The sequence below is a fragment of the Phoenix dactylifera genome, chromosome 17 (assembly GCF_051530095.1).
Source record: "Phoenix dactylifera cultivar Ajwa chromosome 17, Ajwa_hap1_PhDact_Kaust_v1.1, whole genome shotgun sequence".
NCBI lineage: Eukaryota > Viridiplantae > Streptophyta > Magnoliopsida > Arecales > Arecaceae > Phoenix > Phoenix dactylifera.
The window spans coordinates 7,240,917-7,253,453 of record NC_143206.1 but is presented as its reverse complement, the minus strand read 5'-3'; the positions used below and the strand labels follow the sequence as shown (position 1 = coordinate 7,253,453).

Sequence of the window (12,537 nt, the reverse complement as noted above, 5' to 3'; positions counted from 1 at the left end):
ATAGAGGTGTAGGCATAGGAACAACCCCGAAAGAAAACCGAACAAATAGCAGTAACTCCTAGGGAGCAGCCAAGCTACATTTTCTGAAATATATAAAGGGCACAAATATGAGAGGAATTGTCATGCAATCTACACTCTATATTTTACCTCTAGGATCCTCAATCCAGTATCTGTGCCCAATAATAGAGACAGAGGTGCCAGCAACAAGAAATTTAGCTTCTCTTTCTCTTGAAGCTTACCAATTTACTGCCCAGAAAAAATGGCAAAGAGGGCAAAAAAACATCAATGCCCTCAGGGAGGCCCTCTTCCAAGAAAAATAACCTTTTAACTCCATTCTTTTTCCTCCTTCCAGATTAACCAGAGAAGTGCCAAAGCTTGTGAGAAAACATCACGAGTAACATTTTCTCATAAAAGCAAACAAGACAAACATGCTAGTGAGAGTGGCATTCTCAATCAAATAGCTGTTGTATGATATACTTAAAAATGGTTAGAGCACCCAAAGTGGATGTTCAAATAATTAATGAACATCTCCATCTTTCAATTATTTTTGGTACATAAAGCAGAAGTACCATCCAAAGTCTTCAAATACAATATTTATATATCGAAGGACATGAAATAAAATAAGGTTCAGAGAAAACAATCAACATCACATTACATGCCAAATAACATCTTCTGAAAGGGAGTTAAGCTTATCTCTTCCTAGTGTCCCTTTAAATGCGTAACAACAGCAAAAGCAAATCTATCAGGAAGATTCATACAAAGCCACTTGATCATTGAATGTCTGGAAATCTTTGAAAAGTTTATCCAAGGCATAGTATGTCGTTTCTTCTATTACTGGATTTAGAATAGCAAGAAGTTCAATGTTGAAATGATCGACAAGAAAGCTGCTTGTACCGTGGACTCTCTTAATTCATCTTGAAGCTAAATTTGCTGCTTATCTGACATAGCAAGAGAAAATAAAATGAGAAAAAATGAATGAAAAATTTCAATGTGCATCCCTCCAGCTCCCACTTGACCTCTTATCCCTGAAAAATTCTTGTCAGAATCATGAATTGGTTCATAATAGTTTATGTGAACAGTGGCTACCATCTAAGGAAGATGCCATTGATTACCTTTAAGAACTGCTTCAGTGAGCATGGACAAACCGAACTAAAACTTGCCACTAGATTCCCTCAGCAGGAACGAGAATGTGAGGGAACATAAATAATTGTACTCACTAATTTCTATTTCATTTGTGTGTGTGAGAGAGGTGGGATTGTACCTCGAAAGGACTGAGATGACATTAGACTGTAGATGGTCTTCTAAAGCAAGAAAAGGAAGGAAGGGATGTGCTGAAGTTGCTCCTCTCAGATAATATTTCGATACTGGGGATGCGTGAGATGAGGTACCAATACGGTCCTCCTCTCTTACACTTTCTCTCGAGGTTGGGGCACCCTTCAATATTCAGATCCAGAAGGCCGGGGAGTCGTCGTTGCAGACCTTCTGGGAGTGATGAAAGCTGAGGGCATTGCCAAATAGACAGATTCTGAAGGGCAGTAAGGCCATGCATACCTTCTGGCAGAGATGACAATTTGCTGCAACTGCCGATGCGCAGAGACTTGAGTGCAGCGAGTTGTCCTAGCCCTTGTGGCAAAGATTTCAAGCCAGGAAGGTTGGTGATAGACATCACCTTGAGTGCTGTTAGGTGCCCCAGATCTACTGGCAGAGAAGTCAGGCTTGGGCAACTCCAAATATAGATATGCTCAAGAGCAGTGGCATGTCGCAGGCATTCCGACAAGGAATTCAATTTAGGGCAGGAGTCTACATCCAGTGATTTGAGGGAAGCAGGCAACTTGGGCAATTCCAGCAGACCATCACAATCTTCAATATCCAGCTCTTCCAGGTTTGGTAGGAGTGGTAGGCCTTCTGTCAAGGAATTCAATTTGGGGCAGCTGTCAACATGCAATGATTTGAGGGAAGCAGGCAACTTGGGCAATTCCAACAGACCATCACAATCTCCAATATCCAGCTCTTCCAAGTTCGGTAGGAGCTCCCCATCCCCTGATGATGACGAGGATAATGGCAAAGGTGACGGGCCAACCAACTTCTTGCAATGATAGAGACTTAAGTTCTTCAGTGAGTTCAAGCCACGGAATTCTGCCTCCGGCCAGTAGACCAGATCATCACAAGAATCCATCCTCAAAGATAGGAGAGAAGTAAGGGAAGAGAGTGTCGTCAGACTACAGATCAAGCCCAACTGCTTATTAGTAGTTCCCTTCATTTTTAAACTTTGGAGAGATGGTAGCTCTGGCATGGTCATCAAATTTGGGCAATTACTGATCTCAAGCTCAGCAAGATGAGGGAAAACCAACGGGACCTCTGCAGTTCCTTCAAACTCTGACCACTTCTCTAAGCTCTGCATCGTATGCAACACCAGTCTTTTTAGTGAGGGGAATGCTCGCACTGTGCCATTACTTGCATTGCCATAGATGGTGCTGCCGTAAATGTGCTTGACGTTATGCATCTTAAACAAGCAGAGAAATTTAAGAGAAGGTAGCTGCCACAAAGGCGGAAGATGTTGGCATCTTGGACAAGCTCCCAGATGGATTTCAACAACATTTTGCAGCAATACAGTGTCCATCATCCATGTTGGAAAGCTGCCACCCTCGTAGCGCCATATTGTTAGCAGCTTCAAGCCATCATGAGGTCTAAGGGCTTCCAACACCTCTTCAGCATTTTCTGTTGGCCAAACATCTTCTCCATAGAATTGATCGGGATTCCACTGAGTCATATCCCAGCATAATATTAATGAGCAAAGGTTAGGCTTCGAGCTAAGATTAGCTTCTTTAGCATCTGCTGCATCCCTTACATTCCTCAGGTTATACAGCTCTAGAAGGCCACCGAGATTTAAGCTATTCAATTCACCTATACGCCTTCCAGAATCATTGCCTACAATATATTTGGTTAATGTTCGCATGCTGCTTAAGTGCCTGATACCTGCTGGCAGCTGCTTCAGACTAGGACATCTGTCAATGTAGAGATGCCTCAGGCTACTCATATTTCTCATGTCTTTAGGCAGCTTATGTAGATTCTTGCATCTAGAGAGTTTCAAAGTTTGTAGATTGAAAAGTGTGCTGGTGGCATCCGGTAATGCTTCAATAAAACTATAAGAGAGGTCGAGGTATCTCAGATGTTTCAAATATTCAATTGGAATAGGCAGTCGTGTGATAGGACTATAATGTAGATCCAATGCTCTCAAGGACTTTGGCTTTAATGAATCCGCAGGCATACTAGCGGAGAATCCCCAGCACCGGAGAGTGAGAATATTTGGATAATTATTCAATTGAACTTTCCTAAATGTAAACAAGTGACGGGCTTTCGTAGATATATCTTCCTGCCTGGCAGGATCCTGTATGCTAAGGCATTCGTTCCCCATAATGGATTGTGCCAGATCGTGCATGAGGTCATGCATCTTGCATGTTGTTACATAATAAAGTTCATGCCTGGATGAAAGAGCACCGTCCTCCTCAGCTTCCTTGATATCCTGAAAGAAAGATCTCCAAGCCAACTCATTAAAAATCTCTTGCCCTTTGTCCTCCAACGCCTTTCTTCCATCGGATGGAATGAATCCGTTGGCCATCCATAGTTGAATCAACAGATCCTTTTGCATCACATAATCCTTGGGAAATATGGCACAAAAAGCAAAGCACTGTTTTAAATGGGAAGGCAAATGACTGTAGCTCAACCTTAGTGCTGCTAAGATCCTATCTTCAGCGCCCTGCAGATCCCAAATCTCGCTATCCCTCACGGACAACCATTCCCTTTCCTGGCTCTTGGACTGCATTAAGCCCCCCAGTGTCTTCACTGCCAGAGGCAACCCACCACATTTCTTGACAATTTCCTTGCCGATGTTTACGAGATTTTTAGGCTCTTCTGCTCTCCCTTCAAATGCTTTCTTCTTAGGCCCTGTTTGGGGGAGCTTTTGGAGGGCCAGAAAGCACTTTCTGGCCCTCCAAAAGTACTTTTAGATGAAAAACTGTGTTTGGTAAATTTTTCAAAAAGCTGTTTCAGCTTTTGCGGGAAGCTGAAAACAGCTTTTGGGAGGAAGCTCCAATTTGGAGCTTTTGAAAGGAAGCTGTTTCAGCTTTTTCAGAAAGCTGTATTTTTGACAAAAATGTCCATATTAAAATAACATAATTACATAGTTTGTCCCTTTATAAACCTAAAAATCTGCTGGAGCCAAGAACCCTAACCGTCAAACTCCCTTCCATAAGAAAAGGTATTTTTCTTTTCAATTTTTGTATGCATCTCTTGAACCACATTTTAGAAGAAAATTTTTTTAATCCTTTTCCATACCTTCCAAAATCAATCTATTGTTTTTTTTTTTATCATCAACCTTGCGGCCCACGCTGAGGTCCTCCTCGAGCGTGGACCACGAAGAAGAGCCCCTGGACCGCGGAAAATTATTTTATGAAAAATTATGGGAAATTATTTTATACTAATAATTATAATATTTTATACCTTTATTTTTGTGTTATACTATAAATATAATATCATATTATATCATATCATAATACATTAATATGTTATGTTAAATAATTTAATATTATGTTATATTATGGAAAATTAATATATACTAATAATTATAATATTTTATACCTTTATTTTTGTATTATACTATAAATATAAGATCATATTATATTATATCATAATACATTAATATGTTATGTTAAATAATTTAATATTATGTTATATTATGAAAAATTAATTTATACAAATAATTATAATATTTTATAACTTTATTATTATATTATACTATGAATATTATATTATATTACATTACATTATAATACATTAATATGTTATTTTAAATAATTTAATATTATGTTATATTATGGAAAATTAATTTATAATAATAATTATAATATTTTATACCTTTATTATTGTATTATACTATAAATATTGTATTATATTACATTACATTATAATACATTAATATTTTTTTAAATAATTTAATATTATGTTATATTATGAGAAATTAATTTATACTAATAATTATAATATTTTATACTTTTATTATTGTATTATACTATAAATATAATATATATTATATTATATCATAATACATTAATATGTTATGTTAAATAATTTAATATTATGTTATATTACCAAATATTAATTTATTCTAATAATTATATTACTATTATGCTATATTAACATAATATTATTTTATATTACAATAATATTATACTATATCGTATATTTATGTATTAATTTATGTTATGTTTTATTATGTTCTGTTGTATAATACTATGCAATGTCCTTTATGGTAATTTTGTCATACAAAAGTACTTTCTTAGTTTGTTTACCAAACACAAAATAAAGTACAACAGCACTTTACGAATGTAGTTACCAAACAGCAAACAGCTTTTTATAACAGCTCTACTTCAAACAGCTCTACTTCCAACAGCTCTACTTCTAACAGCTCTACTGCTAACAGCTCCCCCAAACAGGGCCTTAAACAATGCCCAAGAATCATCCTCAGTCAAACACTCTGGGCGATAAGGGCCGAGGGTACCCATTATCGACGATGCCCGCTCACTTCGTGTAGTCACAACAATCCTACTCCCTTCTCCACCCGTTTCTAGTAGAGTTTTTAGCTCAGTCCACTTTGCCTGATCCTCGTTCCAAATGTCATCTAATACAAGTAAGTACCTCTTCCCACTTACAACTTCTCGAAGGCGGCGTTGTAACGAGTCCATGTCCGATTGGTCGCACTTATCATCTGGGGCTGCTGAAGCTATTATATCTTTAGCAAGTTTTTTAACATCGAACTCATCCGACACAAAGACCCACATTCGTGGCTCGAAATGTTTCTCCACCGTCTCATCTTTGTAAATCAATTGGGCCAGTGTGGTCTTACCCAAACCCCCCATCCCAACTATGGGAAGGACTGCAACATTCCGGTTGTTATCATGATCAAGTAACAACTCCACTATTTTTGCTTTATCTTCCTCCCTGCCGATGACCTCTGACTCATCCACATAGGAGTGGGTTTGTGGCCTGTCCTTTTGTGGTTGGGTTTTGACCGTGAAACCAAATTTATTTCCCTCATCTACTAGTTTCTCTATTTTTTCAACAATAGCATGCAACTCTCGCCCCATCTTAAGGCGAAACGAAACTGGATTGCCAAGAGAAAAGAAGCTGCGCACCTTTTTTGTCATGTCGATCTGAATCTCTGCCTTCCGCCGCTTTGCTTCCACATTGAAGTAATCCAGTATGTCGTCTGCTTCGTAGGCTGCATTCTTCAGTGCTGCCAACCAGCTCTTCACACCCGCTTCCTTGACTTGCCGCTCCTCTGCATCTCCAAGTCTGTCCAGGATTGCCGACAGCATTCTTTCCAGCTTTTCTAGCTTCTCATGGATGCCCCACATCATTCCAAACTGTTGGAGAACATGGTCGGTTGCCTTCTCCATCACCACCGGTAGCAAGGCTGAGAAAAGCACGTCAGCCATTACTCCAGGCTCCAAAGAGTCTCTCCGATTGATTTGGGAAGAAGTGTTGATGAATGGCAAAGAAAGTGACCCAGTGGAAATGCTCTCCCTCTTTCCGCTAGATCTGTAGGTGCTCCGGAAGCTTTCCTTTTTTGTTCTATTCCCTTCCCTGCTTGATGCGAACAGAAAGGTTAATCAATAGTGGTCCCAACGTCTGTAATCAAGTGCTCTGCATTGTAGTAATTACCCATTATTTCAGTTTATCTTACCAAACTAAATTACTGTCACGTCAACGAACATTCGGGGCTACCATTACATGATTTTAGGAACGATAATCCGAAGATGTTTGGCTGGGAGAATTATACCTAGAATGGGAACGAAAATAGATCACTCTTGTTTTCATTTTTTTTGGTTGCAGAAAATTTTATTTTTATTCCGATTTCAAGAAGAAATAACAATATCTTAATTTTTCAAAATGTAATCTAATTTTTTTTTTTAATATTCGGTTTAATTTGTTTTTTGATTTTGATTTCAACGATGAACTAAACCTATCGAAAAATATATTTATTTTAATTTTTATTTTAATTTTTATTTTATTTTATTTTTGATTTTAATTTTAATTTTATTTTGGATTGGGAACCAAATGCATGTCATCCATGATTACGCTTCTTCCCGTCGCCTACCAGGAAGAATGACTTCACAACAAAAAAAATAAAATCGAAGGAAGAATATTGCTTGGTGTCTTCTCCTCCCGTCAAGTCTTCATGTTTGTTTGTATCAAAAAAAAAAAAAAAAACATTTCTCGTGATACTTGCGGTGTTATTTAAGTCAAGGTGAAAGAGAATCTAAACCACATTTCACTGGAGTGGCAGCTGGCCCGTCGTTGGATGTCCTTATCACGCAACAGGGAAAGAAATATTCTTTAACAGGTCCCGGTCGTAAAGACGAAGTTTTTAAAAAGAGAAAGAATATTACTTTATTAAAAAAAGACGAAAGATGCTTGTCTTTACGAAATTTCCGCGAAACTTTCTTTGGCGCTATCATGATAGCTGTCCCTTTAAAATTCCAACCTACGCGTGGACAAAAATCACAACAATAATTTTGCTGAAGGGACCACAATTCTCGCGTGCCATATGCGTGGAAAACTTTGGCTGTGCACATCCAAGTGATCCACATCGGCAATGAAGATAATTATCCTTGGGCAGTTATCTTCACTATGGCTAAGTAAATTGAGGTATAGAGATCTATCTGGTTTGCTAAACAATGGGCTGTCATAGGGTTGGTTCATGCCTTTTCTTTTGTAGGTTTATTATTACTGTTATCTGATTTTTATTTCTTTGTCTAGGTGAAGGTGAGCATCTTGAAGAAGAGAGAGATTTAATAATCAAGAAGATTGAAAGACTTTCACATCATAGGGAGCCGCTTAGTAAAAGTGTTTTGTATTTAGATGTTTCTCTGATTTTTTTATTAGAACAATGATAGCTCTTGTTTGTAAAAGAATTTATGTTGAATTACACCCCCCCTCCCCCCAAGACGAATGGTTTGTCGATGAGGTATTTGTAAATTTAATGTGTAACAACCATCAGTCCCCTAATGGGATGTAAGAATGAGAGGATAAGCAGCCTCCTGGAGGCTTGGCTTCTTTTAAAACAAAAACCAAAAGAAAGAAGAGTATAAATGTTTAAGACTGAGGCCTCAATAGTTCATTAGCAATATATTGGCATGCAACGTAGGTATTGTGATAATCTCTCGAGCTTGAAAAGTGCAACTCTGCTGCTTTATTATATTGGAAGTGTTGGGTCAATATAACTCAAGAACTTTATGACCATGTTGGGTTCACATATCATCAAGAAGTATGAAGTCTTACTTTAGTTGGAAATTTTATGCTCGGCAATTAGTTTTAGCCTGCGGGACAGTATAGTTGAAAACAACACCAGTTAATTCCCTCCCCAGTTGCAGCTAAGCTATTCTCCCTCCTGCTTCCCTCCCCAATGTCTCGGATAGTAATAAACTTTCTACCACTCCTATTTATTTTACATTTCCTACTATTTGTGTCGGTAATGTTTCAAATGTTTCCAGTTACCTTAAGTTGCTTATCTGATGGTCTGACATGGTATGCTTTTCTGCATCTCCACTGGTTTCTGCACTCATATCTGTCACTGATAATGAATAAGCTAACGAGATTGTTCTATATAGGTTATGTAAGAATAGGCCTTGAATGGGCCGTACTGGGCCTCATTGGAGGCTAACCCCAGTTCACTAGGAGGCTAACTATTTAATGGATTGATTAACTTTTATTCCTAAAAGCGACATTATAGTTCCTAAGATCATCTTGGACATGCTGAGAAGCACCATTAGTGTTTTGAGATGATTGTCCATGGTTGGATCATGAAATTGATGAGTAGACAAGGATGGAAAGCAGAGTGTACATGTCAAGATTGGCGTAGATTTTTATTTTTATTTTATTTTTTAGGGGGGCCCACTGAGTTATAATCTCTCAATGAGATGATCTAATATTCTACTTACCTGGTTGCTTATGTATATATGTAAAGTTTAACTGATCAATAGTCCATTTTTCTTTGGTAAGTGGCTACTTTCAATTTTTTAAAAGAGAGATTGCATAGTGCAACTATAGCTGATCATGGGCCGGGCTCTGGGCTGAGACTCTATTTATTTTTAATTACGCTTCCAGCTGAGCCTATTTAAAATTTAACCTTTTCTCGGCCCAAGCCCGGCCCATAATTAGATTTGGGTGCAACCGTTCTGGTAAGTATCGTGGAAAGATTGAAAAGTGATAAACGATACTCTATGGAAACTATGTTAATGGACCAATTGACCTCAGAAACTTAAGCTGACATGGGATGCATCAACAATAAATATGAGGCTTAATAGCATAATTATCTCATGAAAAGAGCTCATGAATTTGAGTCTTGCAGGCGTCTGAAGATTTCAAGTTGTTGCAAGTAAGTATTGTTGGATGCGATCATATAAGCATGCTAATTTGAAATAATTTTGGTTGGTACAAGTAATGAGTGATTGCAGATGAGTGTCAAGGGATTCGATTAGGTAATTTCTAAGTCCGATTTTGATCCATAGTTGACATGTCAGGCTTTGTCCTGCCTCGGCAAGAAAATGCGTTGAAAGCGTTTTTGTATTAATCTACAGCTTTGATTTTTTTTACAACATTAAAAAATGATATATTCCATTTCTAGCTGTCAGTTTAGTGGTTTGAGAGGGGAGATTTTTGGGATATCATTCTAGCTTGCATTCTCAGAAGATATTGATTGAAAATAGCAAGGAGATCCTAGGTTTGAATATTCTTTATCAAGATATGGTGCTACAAGTAGAGCTTGAAAAAAACCGTCTGTACTGAGCATCTCAAGGTCTGTTCGATTGGGACAGTTTAAGCTTGGCTCAATTAGGAAACAAGTCGCCACCAAGGTGGTAGCCCAGTTGGAACGGAGCGTTTGCTTCCAACCAAGTGGTTCCAGGTTCGAAATGCGCGGGCGTCGATTAAATTCGGGGACCGGATGCCCCACGCCTGGACACGGGGTCTGAAAGCGCTACTGGTCGGCTGGTAGCCTAGGTGGTGCCAGGTGTGACGTACTCACACGGAGGGTCGGGTTGGGTAACCGAGCCGGCCCACAGGTGGGGAGGGTATGAGTAAAATAGGTCGGCGTGCCCAACACACGACTTGGTCTACCCGCATCGAACATTCTCCTGGCAGGGTGGGGGCCCAGTGGTCGGGGCTGCTACGCGGGGGTGGGCTCCCCCCTTCCTCCCCCCTTCCTCTTTCCTTTAGCAAAAAAAAAAAATAAAAAAAAATTAGGAAACAAGTCGAGCTAAAAGAAATTTTAGAGATCGGGCTAGTCTGAACAGAGACACTATAGAAAAATTGAAAATTGTCGACATATATATGCCGATGCTCGATAGAAACCTCGGTAATTTGGCTCCTGCGTCAAAATTTGTCGACGCTTCTAAGTAGCGTCGTCAGAAATTAAACTAAGACGGCACTTATAAGCATCATCGGAAGCAAATATTAAGACGACACTTAAAAGCGTCATCGAAAGCCTAAGACTAGTTTAAAACGATGCTTATAAGTGTTGTCGGATGCCAAAAAGAAGACTAAGATAATGCTTATAAGCGTCGTCGGAAGCTAAAAGAAAAGACTAAGACGATGCTTATAAGTGTCATCCAAAGCAAATATTAAAACCTCCTCCTCCGACCCACCAGCCCTAGCGTCCTGATTGCAGCCCCTTTTCCTCTTCGGCCCCGACCGACTGACCCCAATCACCCGAGTTGCACCTCCACCCGTCCTCGCAGATACTTTTTTCCTCCTCCCCCCCTCTCTAGCACCTCCTTCTCCTTAGCTTTAGCTCTTACCCTCCCCTCCTCTTCTTCTTTTGCTTTAATTCTATTAAATCTTAATCTCCCAAATCCGTAGAGCAACCCCCATCTCAGATCTAAGAAGGCTTAAGCAAAGAAGAATCCATGCTAAGTTAGATCCCCCAAGTTCTACTAATTGGGAAGAATGACTGGATTATTCAATATGTTTTAAGTTTGTACAAGCAAAAACTGAAAAGCAAGCATGGCTTACAGTAACTAGACAATTTTACCACTTTTTCTTTGTCAAAAAAGAAAAAAGAAAAAAGAAAAGAAAAAAAGGTTCATTGTAGTACATAACATGTGGACCTTGATTGATCTGTTTGCAGATTGAGGAAAATATAGCCTTGTTACATCATTTGATCCATCTAAGTTGTAGACCAACTTCACAAGCTGGCCTCATTCATGGAGTGCTGGAGTTGTGTTGGGACGAGGCCTGTCCTCCTCCCAGCACGAAATGAGACCACCTCTAACCAGCAGCAAACAAGCTGATCTGCCAACTGCCAAGGCAATTGCCATGTTGGTTAATGTGGGCATGGAAGAGCTCCCTGTTGCTGGGGCATTTAAAGCCCCCACCTCATTGGGCTGGGGCTTTTTTTAATTTTTTAGACGGCAATAATTATACGGCTCTACAATAAATACGACTATTGGCATCAGCATGCAAAATATCTCGCAGCTGAAGAGGAGCTGAATGAGCCGAATCCCAAATAATAGCCGAATCTGATATATTGGAGTTTCCCTTGATAGTCTTTTTGATTAGAAGATGATATCTACTAATTGCATTTTGTGTTCGCTTTCAATTTTTAACAAAATAAGATTGATTGGTTACATCTGGATTTATTTTTTTCTTTTTTATAAAAAAACCTAGAGCAAGCTGTAGCTTTTTTGTTACTATGAGAATGTAAAACTTTAAACAATATTTAATTACTTTCATTCAAGCTTATAATGATTTTGTTCGTTCCACAACAAATCTAATTTTTGATATGTATGGGTTTGATTGGACTAAATGCTTTCGTTGATTATATATATATATATATATATATATATATATATATATATATATATATATATATATATATATATATATATATATATATTTCTTAAGAAACTCTTACAACACTTTAAAGTGTCGTTATAAGAAATATCAGCTACACTTTTTAGCGTCGCTAATGGCTGACATTTGTTAGCGTCCCTAATGGCCGACGCTATTAAGCATTGCTAATTGGTGATGCTTATTTGCGTCGCTAATTGCTGAAAGCGTTGGCAAATTGATTTTCAGTGCTCACATTACCGATGCTTTTGTGACGTTTTATATAAAACTAATGATGCTTATAAGTATCGGTATATACAATAAAAAGGATCGGTAATTCTTGATTTTCTTATGGTGAGAGGACAGATTTAGATAGATATGTCATTAGGGCTCATATGACTTGAGCCTAGGCAAGATATGTCAAGTTCGGCTTGAGCTCTAGCCGGGCATCGGGACGGGCATGAGTCAGGTTGGAAATCTATTAACCTAACCAACCTATTCATTGGATGGGTCAAAAATCAGATACCAAACCCAATCTTTTTATTAGATAGCTAACTCAACCTGACTTGCATAATCCTTTTAATAAATAAGTTGAGTCAAGTCAAATAAGTTTAAGCAATGAATCTTAAACAATTAAATGGACTAAGCATG

At 38.4% G+C, this 12,537-nt stretch overlaps 1 protein-coding gene across 3 annotated transcripts; it reads right to left on the bottom strand.

The window, feature by feature from the left end:
- Positions 1-517: 517 nt before the first annotated feature.
- On the bottom strand, positions 518-6,756 carry LOC120112837 (putative disease resistance protein RGA4). 3 transcript variants are annotated; one of them, XM_089928104.1, is made up of 3 exons: positions 5,496-6,756; positions 1,262-3,937; positions 518-1,025 (listed from the first exon to the last, which is right to left on the bottom strand). In XM_089928104.1, exons 1-2 carry the CDS (start codon positions 6,492-6,494, stop codon positions 1,283-1,285), a joined length of 3,654 nt encoding a protein of 1,217 aa, XP_089784230.1. In that variant the 5' UTR covers positions 6,495-6,756; the 3' UTR covers positions 518-1,025; positions 1,262-1,282. The 3 variants fall into 3 exon arrangements, with proteins under 3 accessions (XP_089784230.1, XP_089784229.1, XP_089784228.1); XM_089928103.1 differs by having other exon boundaries at positions 518-938; positions 5,496-6,755; XM_089928102.1 differs by having other exon boundaries at positions 518-3,937.
- Between the last annotated feature and the right edge of the window lie 5,781 nt (positions 6,757-12,537).